The following is a 19486-nucleotide window of genomic DNA, read 5'->3' on the forward strand; positions in this document are numbered from 1 at the left end:
GACACAGAAGACATCTCACAGTAAATGAAGGGGGTGTCAGAGCAAGTTGAGGTACTGAGCCTGGCAGAAGAATTGCTTCTACACTGCTTCTGAGTTCACAGTAGCCTTTTGTGTGTCTGTGAGTGTAATCTCCCCCTTCGTATCTGTTCTGTGAGCTCTGGAGCTGAAATCATACATCGTGAGAAGTAAGGGAAATTACGACACAGCAGTACAATGCTGGCAGATTCCACATAAGGGAATTCCCTGCTTCTGAGTGAAATGCATCTAGCTGTGCTATTGAAACAAGTAATAATATTACTGAAGAAGACATTAAAAGATACATTCTTTCACAGTTATGATTGTACAAAGAAGCGCAGCCATTGTGCAAACTTTTTTTTTTTTTACTCAGTTATGCTTTACGCTAAATTTGTCCTTGCATCCTCTTTCAGAATTTTACACCAGATATTTTGCTGCAAAAAGTCACATTTTAGGCCATGCCCCTTATCGGTAAGCCACAAACCCTTGTCAATCATGGCGAAAACACAAGATGCAACATTTCGCATCAATAGTGAATCTGGGCCAGTGTGTTTAACTTGCATATTTTGGGTCTCCACTCCCCCCCCCTTACCACCACCACCTTCCATTATTTAATCTCTCTCTCTGTGTTGAGTGGGTGACTCTGTCTGTTTTGAAGCTGGAGAGTCATGCTCTGACCTATCAGATTTCCTCCTTCTACCCTCTTATGCCTCAGCCTAGACAGAGGAACTACATCATCATGTCAATGGCATGTCTCTGTGTTGCAGATGAGAAACATTTTAGTGACCTAGGCAGTTTAGGAACATTTAGTCTAGCAGGGAAAGCAGGACCACAGGCTGCAGGAATGTGAGGGAGATTTCATTTTCTCTAACACAACGTTTCATAGGTTAAAATATATTACTGATACGATAGCTGTAAGAGTTTAAAGGAGTGCCAGTTAAAACTATGTGGTGGTCATTTACTGAAGACTGGCATTTCACACGTCAGTCTTAGTAAAAACAACGCTGGAAGAAAATCAACCAAATTTGATATATCTTCAGGATTTGGAGTATATTGATGGTGTAATGTGCACCACTTTCCCGACACACATTTTGTAAAAAAGCTCGGGTTGTGGAGATCCCATGGTGACTCGCCTCACTGCACCCCACCAACTTTTGTAAAGGTATGGGGGGGGGGAATTAACCATAGTTAGAGGAGGAGGAACAGTATAGACTTCAGCGCCCTGAAGTGCTATGCTTAATCCCTTAATTTTATAGGGGCTGGCTACCTTTCCAAAAACACCTACCTACAGCGTGCCACTGAATCACAATAGTTTCCTACACCTTTTGTCATACAGCTATTAAAAAAAAAAACATGACCCCCTGTATTTTTAGCAGTGTGTCTGGACCAGCTTGCTTAATGACACAAACTAACAGTTCTCTGCCTAAGACCTTACTTTCAATAATAGAGATGTATGTAGATGGATAGGCATTGTTGCCCCCTCCAAGCTCACCCCATTTCTCATCTCCGGCCAGGAGAACCTGGCGCTTCGTAAGTGGAGCTAGCTATTGCATGGATTTCATTGCACGCACTTGAGCTTCTGACACATACTTGCATATAAAACATATAGTGAAGGCCTAGTGGATCACAGTGATGTTATACAGATGTGACACTGCTTGTGAGGGAGACATAAGTCTGTCACTGCTTAAAAAAAAAGTCATTAGTACAAAGACCAATGTGAAATCAAATGACCCATATTGTAAGTAATAAGCTTTTCTTATCTATCAAGAAATTTCAGTTGTAATGATGGACTTATCAGCGGCCTGCACGTGTTATCAGTGGCCCAGAAGCTTGCAATCTTTTACCGACTGCTTGTTCCACTTTTGCAGTAGAGTTGTTGCACTCAGCATAACTACCACTCGGCTACATGTCAGGATGTGATGAGAAAAAGATTACAACATGTCAAGTACACAACTACTGTATATGTGAGACAGTAGGGGGAAGTTAGGATACTGTCAGCTGATCAGACTCTAGGACTTAAAGTGGTATGCTACCACTGGGACCCCAACTGACTGAAGAGTTATCACTATCAAATAAAAAGAATATCCCTTTAAATGCCTCCTTCAGTACAGTACTATAGTATATGGTACTAGTGTACCAGCTTTAAATGCATGATAAATATATTTTTTTAATCTTTGCACCTAAATGTCTTACCATCATTAATAACTAAGAGATCATTTGCAGCATAACTATAATTGCAGGTGATTCACTAGAAAGGTGACTTCAGATGGGTTTATAATCACCTGGCATTCATGGGTCCTCCCTGAGTCTCATTATCATGTTAGGGGCCAAAGCCACCAATAAATCCTCCTGTGGTGAGCCACTGTGCAATTGGGACTACGGCAGGGTTTCTCAAGGTTTTTTTTTTTCTCACTGGCACCTCACCAGCAAGATTCATCTACTGTTAAAGGAGCAATAAATGACATAAAAGGTACTTCGACAATACAAATCTGAGTGGTCAGCTGTGGACTTTAAAAATTACAAATAGCTTAATACAATTTGCAAAATCAAAGAAATAAAAAATCAACGGCAGGTCAAAGAAAGCATTAAAAACTGAGTATAAAGAACGTTAATGGCGAGTTGGTTACTAGGAATCGAGAGAAGATAGAAGTTACTAATAAATTAGTTCTTTAGCTCTATATGTATAAAAAAGCTGCTGATGTAGGCAATGCTGTCAATATACACAAGTCCCATTTATGACTACCAGTTACCGCCATGTGCATCATGGACACCAGCTAGACAGGCTGGGACTGACTCAATAAGGTACTGGTAGGTTTGTCGAATTATCTTCTATATAAAATTAATCTTCATATAAAAGAGAAGATCTCAGAAAAATAAAATATAAAAATGATCGGATCCTCTAGGCCAGGGGTCTCCAAACCCCGGCCCGCGGGCCACATCCGGCCCGATTGTGCGTTCGATCCGGCCCGCCCGCAGCTGGCAGGTTGCAGGAACCAAATCCGCACAACCGCCCAGGGGCGTAACGATCGCGGTCGCAGAGGATGCGACCGCGACCGGGCCCGGCGGTGGGGGGGGCCCGCAGCTCCGTCGCCCCATCGCAAGTAATTTTAACATTTTTATGTAAATGGCTGGTCGCTTGGGCCCCCGGCCTCTGTGAGTAGTTGCGCCGCCCCACCAACCCCAGCCCTGCCTCCATCCATTCGGGCTCCGCCTCCACCCATTCAGGCCTGGTGGCGCTGTGATATCGCGCCAGCCAGGTCTCGCGGGATCACACAACGCACGCTGGAAGACAGGATTGTGGGCTGCAAGCAAGAGCAAGAAGGCGGGAGCGGAGCAGTCTGACGAGGTAAGTATTTTTTTTTTAAATGTGCACACCACCACTGCCTGGCTATAACTCACAGGGGGGCACCTGGCATGGAACTAAATGTCAGGCAAGAAATCCTCCACAGGGGACCAATGGGGAACAAAAATATATTTCAATAAGAAAAAAAGGCAAAAAAAATGGAAAAAAAATTAAACAGATAACAGAGGGGGCAAAAATGCAATATATACACACAGGGGATAAATGATTATGGAATATATACAGAGGGGGCAAAATGGATATATACAGGGCCCCTCTATTTATATCCATTTTGCCCCCTCTGTATATATTCCATTTTCCCCTCTTTATCGATATTCCACTTTCCCCACCTGTGGAGCAAAATTGTATATATCTTATTTTGCCCCCTCTCACATTGTATATATTCTGAGTGAGAGGGGGCAAAATAAAAATATATTCTGAGTGAGAGGGGGCAAAATAAAATGTATTGTGAGTGAGAGGGGGCAAAATAAAATGTATTGTGAGTGAGAGGGGGCAAAATAAAATGTATTCTGAGTGAGAGGGGGCAAAATAAAATGTATTCTGAGTGAGAGGGGGCAAAATAAAATGTATTCTGAGTTTGCTGACATTGCTGTTCTGATGGGGACATTGCTGTGCTGATGGGGACACCGCTGATGGGGACATTGCTGTGCTGATGGGGACAACGCTGATAGGGACACGGGTGTCCCCATCAATGGTGTCCCCATCAGTGGTGTCCCCATCAGCACAGCAATGTCCCCAACAGCAGCGTCCCCATCAGTGGTGTCCCCATCAGCACAGCAATGTCCCCAACAGCAGCGTCCCCATCAGTGGGTGTCCCCATGATGGGAATATTGTTTTTCTGATGGGAATATTGTTTTTTTGATGGGAATATTTTTTTTTTTATGGTAATATATTGCTTTTCTGATGGGGACATTGCTGTTCTGATTTGGCCATTGCTGTTCTGATGGGGACACCGCTGATAGGGACACGGGTGTCCCCATCAATGGTGTCCCCATCAGCCGCGTCCCCAACAGCAGTGTCCCCATCAGTGGTGGCCCCTATCAGCTGCTAATGGGGACTCCGCTGATGGGGACATTGCTGTTCTGATGGGGACATCGTTGATGGGGACATTGCTGTGCTTAAGGGTGACACGGCTGATGGGGACATTGCTGTGCTGATGCTGACATTGCTGTGCTGATGCTGACATTGCTGTGCTGATGCTGACATTGCTGTGCTGATGGGGACATTGCTGTGCTGATGCTGACATTGCTGTGCTGATGCTGACATTGCTGTGCTGATGCTGACATTGCTGTGCTGATGGGGACATTGCTGTGCTGATGGGGACATTGCTGTGCTGATGGGGACATTGTTGTGCTGATGCTGACATTGCTGTGCTGATGCTGACATTGCTGTGCTGATGCTGACATTGCTGTGCTGATGGGGACATTGCTGTGCTGATGGGGACATTGCTGTGCTGATGGGGACATTGCTGTGCTGATGGGGACATTGCTGTGCTGATGGGGACATTGCTGTGCTGATGGGGACATTTTTGTGCTGATGGGGACACCGCTGATAGGGACACGGGTGTCTTTGCGTTGTTTTGCTAAAGTTTTTTCTCTTTTGTTCTCAGTCATATCATGCTGATTACAAAAACGATCCATGTAAAATATATACATTTAATTTAATTTTAATACATAACTGATTTTTTTTTCCGGCCCCCGAATACTTGTAAAATCTTCAATGTGGCCCTCCTGTTGAAAAGTTTGGAGACCCCTGCTCTAGGCTGACATATCACCACTAAGTTCTTTGATAAGAAATCTTAATTCGTTTTGTGCAATCAGTGAAACAAGGGACAGATATTTATGTAAAAATATATGTAATAATTTATTTATAAATGAGTAAAATCCAATACAAAACAGACATAAAATAGATGGATAGACAAATTGACGTAGTACCAACAAACCACCACTAAATAGTGGTGTAACCCACTATTGCTTTCTCACCAGCACAAAATTGTCCGAATATCAATGAAATATATATCATACAAAATTGAATATAAAAAGGATAAACATGGATTAATACTGGAAGCATAACTGATCCACTGTCTCCTTATGACCAATCAAAAATATATATATATGATATTAATATGATATTATACCCCACTCGGCAATCATACTATGGAAATATAATTTCCCAAGGGTTTTTCCTCTACTCAGATAATGTCCAATCTCCCATTAGCAATATGCATCTTTGCTAAGAGGACAACTAGCATTAGGGAGGTGTTTAACACTATATGTTCCCACAGTATGGGGACTCTTGACTATATGCCGAGAGGAATATCTCATTAATACCACAATTAGTGAGTACAAATATACGTTACCGGGTCAAGGATGAACAGGGTTTCGGATGTGATCAGTTCTCAAAAACTCTTCCAGTAGACAAAAATGAATCCAAGTTTCTTTGTGATGAATCCTTCTTATGGGCAATTTTCTCTGTGCCAATGTTTCTTTGTAGCAAGATTTTCTTGTGTTGTAGTTGTATTTTAGTTGTTGAAGTAAGTTGTTAGTTGAAGTTCTGTTCAGTTGAAAGGGAGTAGAGTTCCCTCTAACCTCTTACATGCATACTTTATACCCCATGTTATCTAAGAACTAATCCCCTTCTAGATTAGGGATCTCCAATCAGACAAGGTGGGTGTATTCGTATGCAGATAATAATGATGTCATTTTAACCCTCGAAATACTGGTGAAAATGACATACTATTATCCATCTACCTCTAGATGGCACTGTCGTACCACATAACAATTTCAAACATTAATTCTAAATTCCTAATAATACGTTCACATGACCTTCTTAACATCTCCAATATACATCAGTATTAATGGTTTCTTCCTGAAATTTTAATTACCCATAATCTAGACATGTTGGAGTCACTATCTTCTACTGTCTTTTTAAATTCATGATACTGGACAATGGGACTTCTTATTTGACATCTGGGTTCATTAACTTGTCCACATGGATGGCTAATAATATTCAGCTCTCCTCATGAAATCCAATTAGTAGGAAAACAACCTCAATACTTTCTAGATCTTAAAAAGGCCATATTCAATCAGTGAGATACACACGGCATAAAATATATATTCTAAATGAAACCTACATGGTACTATATATATATATATATATATATATACATACATACATACATATATATCGACACACTGTTACACATAAATTACACATTATATAAATCATTGGTTAAGATATGTTGCAAATCTAAATATACCACACAGAAATATATAGAACATAATCATGCATACATGAATGGGACATTCACACACCAAATGTTTCCCATAAGGCATGATTTTCCTTAATGACCTTGTAATGAAGTAAAAATAATACATTGCTATTTAAATGGTTATCTCTCACAGACACATGTCTGTAGGACCCATTATAGTATTAACAGATACACCACATCTGCTCACAATAATTTTTAAGAGGCAATACATTCTATGTCCGCTACAAACATGTTACCCAAATAGAACTCAGCATAACCTCATCTCGGCCTATTTCAATCCTATAGAAAGATTTTAGACTCTGGTTCTGTCTTTACACTTAAAGGCAATGAGCATTGATATTTAGACTATAATATCTTCAGATAAGACTGTATACTTATGAAAATGCACGACAGGTTGTCACAGGTATCTGGAGTCATACTGACTGCAGTGCATCCCACAGCTGCCGGAAGATGTGTAGAGGAGGATCCATAGAGAGAACTTGACGATCGAGGTGGTCCCACAGATGTTTAGTTGGGTTTAAGTCTGGAGAATTTGGGGGCCAAGGTAGTACTTAGAAGTCTTGGTCATGCTTTTCCAACCAATGTCGATCATTTTGATATAGTAGGATTATTTTAAACATAATTAAATGTTGGATATATCTAGGATGCAGTATTTGGTATAAAGGCTAGATGGCTACAGAGGAGACGTCATGAATCGAGACAAGGAATTCCTCTGCTGGTTTTCCCACCAGGAATATCTTGATTGTGTCCAGATGTACGCTACATCACTCTTTGCTAAACAACATATCACATTCCTTTAGGCTCATTTGTATTATTAGTTGTAAGGGGCGACACCCAGGGCTTTGCTAATAAAGAGAGGTTTTTGGAGTTGGAAGAGGTAGAGGAAGACTAAAATACCACCATGAGTTGTGTCTTCGCATTCTTTAACCCCTAGACTAAATTTTAAGATCTGGAGCATTGCAGACAACATGGTTAGGTCCCCTGTATAGGGATCACGAAAAAATTCTACCTTGACAATTTCTAGCCATGTCTTGCTGGAAGATTCCATTTGCCCCAGGGAAGACAACCAGCATATATGGATGTACATGATCTTCAAGGATGGATTTATACCCAAATTGGTTCAGAGTGCCTTCCACATGGATGAGTGGTGAATGAAAACATTCCCCAGACTATAACAATACCACCACCAGCTTGTGTTCTTTCAGCAATGGTTGCAGGGTGTTTGTCCTCTGATGTTACTCGCCTGACATGATAATGTCCATATGTTCGATAAAGCAGAAAATGTGACTCATTAGAGAAGGCAACCCTTTGCCAATCAGTGGAGGTTCAATTCTGATGCTGCCACGAAAATTGAAGCCTTTTCTGCAAATGCAACTTCATTAGCAGAGGTGCAGTGACCATCTATCTTCTTGGGAGCCACAAACGCAGTAGGCTTCGCTGAACTGTTGTTTTAAACAAAGGGCTGGTAGCCCCCCTGGTTATTTTGGCGGTAAGCTGCTCCACTGTAGCGCATTGGCCCTCCCTTGCCCACCTTTGTAGACGACGTTCACCTCTCATAGTAATGGCACGTGGTGCTCCGCAGAATAAAGGTAATTTCAACACATGAAAAAATAAACTTGTAAAACAATGGGACAATTGCATTGTTTTCAAATTTCACCCCATTAATTTTTTTTTTTCAGTTCCCCAATGAATTCTATGGAATAATAAATGCTGCAATTATAAAGTACAACTTGTCCAACAAAAGAAAATAAGCTCTCAACTGTGAATGGACAAATAAAAAAAATTCTGGCTTTTGGTTGACAGAAAAAAATATGAAAATTGGCTGCGGTTGGAATGGGTTAATAACCAAGACAAGTGAATTAAAACTGACAAGATTGCTGGTCTTTTTCTTTTAAGTTAAGGAATACAGTAGACCAGTAAGAAAAAAGGGGTAGCAATGGCAGCCCAGTTGGGAACTCCACCATGTAGGTACACAACATTCTTACAAGACAAGGACTCATTCACACATGTACAAGGGCTGGGATAGTGTCATTCATCCACTTACAGGAATTCTTGGTTTTCCTGCTTGGAATTGTTTCATACAACTGCAACACTTGGCACTCAGATGGGGAACTTAAAGACAATTTACAAAGATCCCGGTAAGCATATTTCCTGGGCCTGATATCCCTGGCACTGACATAAAAAATGGCAAAAATATCCCAGATTTCAGCCTATAACTAGAACTGCATAATTTTTTTTATTTTTTGAGCGATTTACTTATGTAGGGTCTCATGTTTTGCGGGATGAGGTGACAGTTTTATTGGTACAATTTTGTTTGACATACGCCTTTTTGATCGCTTGGTGTTGCACTTTTTGAGATGTAAGGTGCCAAAAATGGGTTTTTGGCACAGTTTTTTTTTTTTTTTACGGTGTTCACCTGAGGGGTTAGGTCATGTGATATTTTTATCGAGCATGTTGTTACACACGCAGCGATACCTAATATTTATACTTTTTTTATTTCACTTTAACACAATAATAGCATATTTGAAATAAAAAAAATTATGTTTTAGTGTCTCCATGTTCTGAGAGCTATAGTTTTATTATTTTTTGAGCGATTTTCTTTTGTAGGGTCTCATTTTTTGCGGGATTAGGTGACGGTTTTATTGGTACCATTTTGTTTGACATACACCTTTTTGATCGCTCAGTGTTGCACTTTTTGTGATGTAAGGTGACAAAAATTGCTTTTTTTTTTATGGTGTTTATCGGACGGGGTCGATCATGTCATATATTTATAGAGACGGTCGTTACGGACGTGGTGATACCTAATATGTGTATTTTTTTTTCTTCTTCATTTTTTATAGGAAAAGGCAATTTATTTATTTTATTTAAATTTTTATTTATTTTTACTTTTATTATTTTTTTATCAAGTCTCAATTGGATCTTGAAGATCCAGTGGGGCTGATGGCTGTACTATACTTTGCAATGCTCTTGCATTGCAAAGTATAATACTATCAGATTTCCTGTAGATGGCAACACTGGACGCCTTTGCAAAGCGCCCGGTTGCCCGCGGCAGCCCCGATGGTTGAGAGAAGGAGCCCCCTCCCTCTATTAACCCCATGGATGCCGCTGCATCTAAGGGGTTACAGCAGAGTGTCAGTATACAGCTGACACTCGCTGCTGATGGCGGCAGCTCAGGAACGAAGCCGCTGCCATCAAATACAGCAGGGGGACCGCATCAGGGGCAGGGGGCACAGATGGGGGCAGGATGCATGGATGGGGGGTGTAGGGGGGGACCACATCAGGGGCACAGTTAGGGGCAGGATATATGGATGGGGGGGACCGCATCAGGGGCAGGCGGGGACAGATGGCGGAGACATGGCTCACAGGCGGGGGGGGGGGGGGTGTATGGGGGGACCACATCAGGGGCACAGTTAGGGGCAGGATATATGGATGGGGGGGACCGCATCAGGGGCAGGGGGGGACAGATGGCGGAGACATGGCTCACAGGCGGGGGGGGGTGTAGGGGGGGGACCACATCAGGGGCAGGATATATGGATGGGGGGGACCGCATCAGGGGCAGGCGGGGACAGATGGCCAAGACACATTACCTGATTTCAGGCTCTGATCTGCAGATCAGCCCCTGGAACAGGCACTTTTACACTGCCGCGATCCGATTGGTTAGTCTGCACAGAATAACCAATCGGACCGATTGCCGGCAAGGGAGCCTTTCTGATTGGTCCCTTGCCAGCATTACTGAACTGTATGCTGTTCGTGACAGCAGCAGTGCAGGGGCAGAAGCTTTAATCCAAGCATTTTGCAGCGCTTGGATTAAAGAGCTGCCATGACGTCTATACACGTGCTAGCTGCACGGGGTGTGTGCAGCTAGCACGTATATAGCTGTATGGCAGTCAGGAAGGGAATAAAGAGACCAGTCCTGTATGGATACTTACTGGAAGAACTCTATGGTGGGGGCGTGGCCTGACTGGGGATGTGAGTGGACGTGCAGAGCTGAGCTCCCGGCTGAACATCCTGTAATTCATTCTTCTCCCTGTCCATCTGGGGCTGTAACGGCTCACCGATATAACGAAGTGCTTCCCCAGGGGTCCTGCTACCGTACCGCTCCGCCATGCGCCGTCAAAAGGCCAAAGAGAAGGAGTAAAAGGACGGTGAAAGTGCCACCCCAGCAAGGCAAGATGGCGCCGGACAGTCAGTGAAGCTGCTGGATGTGGCAGCGCGACTGGAAAAGTTTGCTCACACCACTGAATCTGTTCATCCTGCGCCAGCCCTGAACGCATACGCTGCCGCTGTTAAGAGGAATCCTCCAGTGCCTCCGTTGTTAGATGACATTTCAGAGGACTCTGAGGTCAGTGATCTTAATGGCAGGATGGCCGCCTCAGTGCTTGAGCCTACTATCAAGGATGTCTTTACAGCGGTGTTACAATGCAATAATGCAATCACTGCGCTTACTACCAATGTGGGTGGCCTGAAAAAGGATATAGGGCTACTAAGGCAAGACATGAGGCAAGTCAAAGAGCGTATGAGTGAAATGGGGGGCCGCTTAAGTGATTTGGAAGACCAAATGCCGCCAGTTAAAAGGGACATGCAGTGGGTGATTCACAATGTCACGATGCTTATCCCCAAAACTGACGACCTGGAAAACAGGCTGCAGCGAAATAATGTGAGCATGATTGGAGTGCCAGAACGTACCGAAGGAACAGATGCAATTACATTTGTGGAAAAGTGGCTAACAGAAAAAATAGGAAAGGAAAAGCTGTCTCCTCGGTTTGCTGTGGAACGGGCACACAGGGTGCCGTTTCGCCCCCCACCACCAGGGGCACCACTGCGCCCTTTATTGCTTAGAGTCCTCTATTTTCGTGACTGGGATGCCATTTTGAGAGGAGCAAGAGACTGCACTGATCTGACTATTGATGGGAACCGGATCTCTTTGTTTCCTGACTTCTCACCTGATGACCAAAAGAAGCGTGCACGTTTTATTGATGTTAAACGCAGACTGCGACTATTACAGCTTCCATATTTTATGCTATATCCTGTGAAACTGCGAGTCGTGGCGAAAGATAAAACGCACTTGTTTGAGGATCCGGGTGCGGCATGCCAGTGGTTGGACTCCACTGAAAAGGATTTAAGGGAGGGCCCTTAATCTGCTGATTGCCACAAGTTATTATGCTATCACCTTCTACCTTTTGTCTATATGGACAGTTGATAAATGCCGGGTCATGTTGTTGGTTAGATGCCTGCAAATAATAATGTGGGGGGCAGACTGAGTGCTTGAGTCATTGATTTGCCCAGTATCGGAGACAGCATTTATTAATATTTGCACTATGTCCTTTTCATCAGTTAGGAGGGTCATACTATAAGGGGGGAGATCTGATATATGCTAGCATAGCCGGGAATGTATGCCGCTTGCTAGTTTTTATTTAACGTTCCCCTTGTTTGCTATTGCATATTTGTTTGTATTCCCCAAGTTCCAGAAATTATTTTCCCCAGGGTTTCACGTGTATGTGAAATGTCTTTACTTGTTCTGTATGGGTTGGGAAGGGGGAGGGGGGTGCTGTGAGACCTTATTGACTAGACACCAGTGGTTATATGTGTATGACCGGGGCGAGGCTGCTTACGGTCCTGTACTGCTATGGTTTAAAAATATTATGTAAATATAAAATATTAAAAATATAAATGGGTACCCTTAGAATAATTGCCTGGAATGTGAGGGGGCTGAGCCAACCTGCTAAACGCAATGCCGTCTTTTATGCCTTGCAAACGTATCAACCGGCAATTCTGTGCCTCTCAGAAACTCATCTCACTTCTGAGAGAACACATCTTATTCATAAGGCTTGGGTGGCACAGAAGTTTCATTCCTCCTACTCCACGCAATCGAGAGGGGTGAGCGTGTTGCTGCATAGAAATGTTCCCTTTATATCTAGGGAGGTACATGTAGATGATGAGGGTCGCTTTATATGTATTAACTGTTCTGTGTTTCATTACCAAATGATACTAGTGGCCGTTTATATACCTCCCCCATATTCCTGTGAAGTTCTCAAAAAAGTATTATCCTTCACTTCCAAATTTCCAGATCCGCCAGTTCTCATAATTGGTGATTTTAACATGTTCTTGGACAAATCCCTAGATAAATTCCAATCTGATAGTGGGGCCTCTGGCCCTTCTCTATCCTCGTTAGCCAAGACGCTCGCTGAAATAGACTTGTATGATTTGTGGAGGTCCAGAAATCCTGGTGTGAAGCAATACTCCTGCTACTCGTCATCACATAGTTCTCTTTCTAGGATAGATCTCGCTGTGGGATCTAAGGGAGTGTTAGATAAGGTCCAGGATGTTAGGTACTTACCCCATAGTATTTCTGACCACTCCCCGTTATTGGTAGTACTGGATTTAGGGAGAGAGTTATTGGGTACGAGACAACCATGGCGACTAAACCCTTTTTGGATCCAGTTAGTTGATACTGGTACTGTGATATCTGCTGCTCTGACTGACTTTTTTTTTTACCAATAATGAAGGTTCAGCTAGTTATTATCTGGGATACAATGAAAGCTTATATTAGAGGGATATACATTAAACGGATTAGTTCCCATAAAACTAAAAGCAGGGCCCTTATGACAGAACTACTGGATAGAGTTCAGACTACGGAAGCTAAATACATCTCTGACCCCTCCCTAGAAAATTCCTTGTACTGGACGGAGGCGCAAGATATACTGAAGGAACATTTGATTAGTAGAGCTGGGGACAAACAATTTTTTAAGACTCAGCATTATTTTATGGAAGGGGAATGTACGGGTCACCTACTAGCTACTATTATTAAAACCCAATCGGGCCCCTCTTGTATATTGGGAATCACTAATAAAATGGGCGTAAAGGTATTGGGAGATGATAACATAATGAACATATTCCATGAACACTATGCAGAAGTCTATAAGTCCAGACTAGGGATTGACTGTAGAGACAGGGAAGTACTCTATGGTATGAAGACTTATTGGTACCACCATTTTCATGAACCTGTAGAAGAATATCTACTGTGTACACCCCTGCCTCGCACCTTCAGCTCACCGTATCAATAGATGTCAGGTCCAGGAATTACGGGACGGCGCAGGGAGAAGATAACACCACATCGGCAATGTATGCCCCGGTATCTTGTAGAAGTATGTTGGTGTTTTTTGGGGTTCTACATGCATTATAACCTATATAATGCATCTCAATAGTAATACAGTAAAATATAAAGTGTGATCGGCTGTGGTAGAACACATCGGTACATCCATTACAGATCAGGTCCCAATAACCATACACAATAAAAAATTACAATACACTGAAATTAGGTACTAGGTTTATTGAAGGACGAGTCCCACAAGCATAAAAGGTGAAGTTAACGTGCAAATCTTTAGTTAGAAATACAGTACTTTAGAATCACACACGCAAATGCTAAAACAACAGCGTCTTTACAAAGACAAACTCATGAATATAATGCTTCACACAAAGCTTGCACATTCTCTCCCACGTACGATGTTGTGTGGAGAGCATGGATATGGCTACCACATTTGATGAACCACTGTGGCATTGGAAAGGGTTTGCAGTCTGACACCTAGAACTAAGCTTGTGTGCGGGCTAATCCCTTCTATTACAGTACTTAAAACTCCGCCAGGGCTTTTCCCAGTGGCTTACATCACAACAGTGGTAGACTATGGACCATTCTAGTGCCGAGGATGCACCATCTCATAACACAAGGGCTAGTCTCTGATTTTATTGCCTAAAATATAATCTTCTCTAGAAATCCTTGTAAATAAGCATAGTCTAAAAACTAAACCTCTGACTAAAAATCTGATTTCAACAGCAATTCACAAGGTGCTTATACACTAAAACAGTAGAAAAAAAAAAAAAACTAAAACTGTGATAAAACTGATAAAACAATGTGAAATGTAGGTGCAGAGGCGTCACCTCTGTGCTTCCCATTTGATCATACAGGGCAAATAAACTAGGTAAAATAATCCTGTGTAAATGGGTACCGACACATTGAATTAGTATTGGTGGCGTGCTGTGGTTTGTTCATAGATTATTGCTGCATAAGGTGAAGCGCAGCAGCAAATATTGAGACTGTGACTGCGTCAGCTAGAAAGAAATATTGTTGGGATTGGCTCCTGCTCTAGAAGATCCTATTATGTGGAGGTAAAGCCAGTAGTTTCCATTGTGACCTCAACACTTACTTATGTGGTCAGTTCTACAAAAAAGTGGAATAAATAACAGGTTATGTAATATTGAGCGTTGGAGTAGGACAACACAATCCGTTTGGTTTCCCCCTATGACAAGACTACGCTCTGATGGGAAAGCGATCACAACTGGTGAACAAACACTAATCCTGAGCCAACCAAACTACCAGCAGAAACGGTGAGCACATGCATCTCCTGAGAGCTATTCCCTGGGGATGTTCGGTGGAGGAATCTTCACAGCTGACGGTTCCACTCCCCAAATTTCTGTGGCGTATTCACTAATTGTTCTGTCACTGGAGAACTTGCCGGAGCAAGCGATATTTTTAATGACTTTCTTGGTCCATTCCCTGAGGTTCTGCAAAAGAAATATAAAATGTCAGTGTACTGTATAGAGAACCACTGAATAGAATATAGTGAGTGACTGAAGTCAGTTCCAATTTCTTACCATGTATAATTGGTCCACCTTCCCCTGGCATTTAATATAGTCCTCATAGTCTGCAAACACCTTGAACCTATCAAAAGAAATGCATACTTAGCATATTCATTTCTCAAATGAATTTTTAGTTCAAAGGTAGACTGATGTACATGTATGAAACAGGTAATCACAATCCTGTTCGGGACAAGAATGATTTACTCGGTTGCTGCAGCACTGCTCCCATTCACTTTAATGGTAGAAGCCCTGCAGTAACCAGTTCCATCCACTACACAATGGACAGAATTATGTAGTTCCAGACCCAAAGCTACTCCTGAACAGCTAAGTGTCAGGAACACGGGGTGATGGACCACCCCCATGATCAGATAGTGTGGTCTATCCCAAGGCCAGCAATAGAAAAGGACTGGACACATGTCTGGTGGGAGTGTGAGTTAATCAAACCTTTCTGGCAAAAGATCCTCAGGATTATTAATAAGGTATGTAATACCTCCCTCTCGCTCAAATCAGATATAGCTTTGCTCTCGCTCTTCCCCTCTGACATACCTGAGAAAACTAGACGGCTTCTTAACCACATGTTGGCAGCGGCCAGGTTCTTAATCCCACTTCACTGGGAATCTAGAGAGGTTCCCTCAATCTTACACTGGTTAAACAAGATAGACCAGATTGCCAGGTTTGAAGAAATTTCTCACTGGCAATCAAGGTCTTATCAAGCTTTCTCCCGTATTTGGGCACCTTGGTTCCGCCACAGGGGACTTCTCTATGACTCCTGCCCCTCGCTTACTCCCCCCTAATCTTCATTGGTTCACACCTGTACCCCTATTTTAAATAGATATTGAGCACCACACACACACACACACACACACACACACAACTATCCTAGCTGTCCCTTCTCAGATATTCCAATAAACCAGTTTCCTAGGGCTCACCCAGGAGACAGCCCCCCCCAGTCTCTTATTCCTTCCTTCCCTACTCTCTCTCGTTATGCGTTTCTAGTGTTCTACTAGTTCTAGAGTGTCAAGGCCTGTTATGACGAAATCTCCATAACTCCGCCTACTTTAATTGAGCATTGTGACAATTAATTAATGTATGTGCCAATTTGCACTATTTTTGGCTTTATTCTGCTGTGATGACCCTATGCACTGACACCATGAGTTTATTTCCTCTGGTGCACTGTTTATTCTACCTTACTTTAAAAACAATAACCAGATTTTGAAAAGAAAGAAAAGGACTGGACAACCCCTTTAAGCTCGCCTTTTCTTACCTGTCATTGTGCATCAGCATATTTACAATATCCTTAAACAAGTCTGGTTCTCTAGGAGAAAAGCGTCCATTTCTGATCTGATCGATCGCCTCTCGAAGTTCTGGAATTTTGTCACAGTAATCCTTAGCATTGTATCTATACAAAACAAGACGACAAAACCTTTACTTGCATGAAAATACTCCAATCTCAAGAGCAGTGGCGTACCTACCATATAGGCAGACCACGCAGCTGCTATGGGGCCCATGAGGAAGGGGGGCCCGCAGTGGAGGAGAGTCCCCGCCCCTGTCTATCTTCCTGTCTCCCGTCTGCTAGCTCCGCCTCCTGCCTGATTCCTCTGGAGTGCCACAACCCCGCCAGTAATGAAGTAAGTGACGACTTGTACGTGAGGACAGTGCAGAGATGTATGTGTGTGAAGGGGGGTCACTCAGCTTTCCCAGGCTATTCCTCTGCACATATGCCATTCAGAACAGGAGGAAAGCTGGTTGTCACTACATTATGTAATGTGACTCCGCTTTCCTGATGTCCTGCATGGCACAAGTGCAGAGGCATGAGAACAGCAGAAAAGCTGGGTGCTATTACATCATGTAATGTCACTCAGATTTCCTGCTATCCTGCAAGGCATGAGTGCAGATAATAAGAACATGGAAAGGCAGGGGGGAGGGGTAACCCAGCTTTCCCAGAGACTCCTGTCTCTGCACATGTGTCATGCAGGATAGCAAGTAATGTCAGCGTCTCCCAGCTGTCCTGCATGACACAGGGAATGGGGGAAGAGGGGCACTCACTTCCTTAATCTTCTCTCATGTCTCTGCGCGTGTGCCATGCTGGACAGCAGGAAAGTTGGGTGGTATTACATCATGTAATGCCCCAGATTCTTGTCAATATATGCTGAACACCGCCAGAACCTACCAGATCCCATTCACTATAATGGGTCTGTTGGGTTCCGGCATGAGTACTGCCATTTTGTAGAACAAAATACTTCTGCATGAGGTGGGGCGGGGGATAAGTCAGGGAGGGTAGTGAGAGGAGCCAGGGCGCATAGTGGGAGGGACTACGAACAGGAATGGGGGCCCAATTTAAATTCTTGCTATGGGGCCCAATGATTTCTGTGTACGCCCCTGCTCAAGAGGTTAACATGAGACCATGCTAAGGGTTAAATTCTGCTATCTAAAAAAATACTCTAGTCCTGACAGGCTACACATACAGTACAGACCAAAGGTTTGGACACACCTTCTCATTCAAAGAGTTTTCTTTATTTTCACGACTATGAAGGCATCAAAACTATGAATTAACACATGTGGAATTATATACATAACAAACAAGTGTGAAACAACTGAAAATATGTCATATTCTAGGTTCTTCAAAGTAGCCACCTTTTGCTTTGATTACTGCTTTGCACACTCTTGGCATTCTCTTGATGAGCTTCAAGAGGTAGTCCACTGAAATGGTTTTCACTTCACAGGTGTGCCCTGTCAGGTTTAATAGTGGGATTTCTTGCCTTATAAATGGGGTTGGGACCATCAGTTGCGTTGAGAAGTCAGGTGGATACACAGCTGATAGTCCTACTGAATAGACTGTTAGAATTTGTATTATGGCAAGAAAAAAGCAGATAAGTAAAGAAAAACGAGTGGCCATCATTACTTTAAGAAATGAAGGTCAGTCAGTCAGCCGAAAAATTGGGAAAACTTTGAAAGTAAGGGCTATTTGACCATGAAGGAGAGTGATGGGGTGCTGCGCCAGATGACCTGGCCTCCACAGTCACCGGACCTGAACCCAATCGAGATGGTTTGGGGTGAGCTGGACCGCAGAGTGAAGGCAAAAGGGCCAAGTGCTAAGCATCTCTGGGAACTCTTTCAAGACTGTTGGAAGACCATTTCAGGGGACTACCTCTTGAAGCTCATCAAGAGAATGCCAAGAGTGTGCAAAGCAGTAATCAAAGCAAAAGGTGGCTACTTTGAAGAACCTAGAATATGACATATTTTCAGTTGTTTCACACTTGTTTGTTATGTATATAATTCCACATGTGTTAATTCATAGTTTTGATGCCTTCATAGTCATGAAAATAAAGAAAACTCTTTGAATGAGAAGGTGTGTCCAAACTTTTGGTCTGTACTGTATACAAATTCAAAGAGCATCAAAGATAGGATCCCTTTGTCATGCCCCACCATCAGGTCCGCACTCGGCATGACACAGTCTATCCATTTTGCTCGATATTTTCCTTTAAGGGGTTGTCTCACCTTAAACAATGGTCGCAAGGATATGCCCCCAATTTCACATAGGTGCTGGTCCCAACTCTGACACCCACACCTATCTCTAGAACGGGGTGGCCAAAGTAAAGGACAGCGCACTGTGCATGCGTGGTCTCTTTCCATTCATTTCTATGGGAGCGCAACTATTTTCAGCATTCTAACAGAAATTAATGGAAAGCAACCGCGCATGTGCGGTGCGCTCTCCTACACTTTGGGCACTCCTTTCTATAGAGGTGGGACCCGGACCTATCTGCCATTGGTGGCATATCACTATGTACTAATATTCGAGGTGAGATAACCAATGATTTTGGTTGATACTGCTGTATGTGGGCTGTGCTGTATAACAAATACAAAAGGCTTATTACATTTATTCCGTTTGCATTTACATTGCAAAGTGAATAACTGTGCAGCTTGCCTATGTATTATGGTCCAGACCATACAACGCAGTATGTAAGGACCTGGTGTCGGATGAAATTTAAAGCAGCATTCCAGTTAGAAAAAGTATTCCCCTATCCACTGGACAGGGGATAATGGACTAGTGGGGACCGGACCAGTACAATCCCCACCGTTCACAACAACTTGGGACCCATGTCCCTGTATGAATGGAGTGGCAGGTCAAGCATGCACACGGCAGTTCCAATTCTATTGCTGTGCTCATTTCTGGCAGTCCTACAGACTATGAATGGGCTTTGAGC

At 43.0% G+C, this 19486-nt stretch overlaps 1 protein-coding gene across 1 annotated transcript in view; it reads right to left on the reverse strand.

Annotated features, from left to right (window-relative positions):
- Positions 1-13962: 13962 nt before the first annotated feature.
- PYGB (glycogen phosphorylase B) overlaps positions 13963-19486 on the reverse strand; it is a 124044-nt gene continuing 118520 nt past the window's right edge. The window contains exons 18-20 of the mRNA XM_040429652.1: positions 16546-16680; positions 15297-15363; positions 13963-15206 (exon numbers count right to left, since the gene is read on the reverse strand). Coding sequence (XP_040285586.1) covers positions 15054-15206; positions 15297-15363; positions 16546-16680 — 355 coding nt within the window. The 3' untranslated portion in view covers positions 13963-15053. The remainder of the gene's footprint in view (positions 15207-15296; positions 15364-16545; positions 16681-19486) is intronic.

Source organism: Bufo bufo, chromosome 4, assembly GCF_905171765.1.
Source record: "Bufo bufo chromosome 4, aBufBuf1.1, whole genome shotgun sequence".
Lineage (NCBI taxonomy): Eukaryota > Metazoa > Chordata > Amphibia > Anura > Bufonidae > Bufo > Bufo bufo.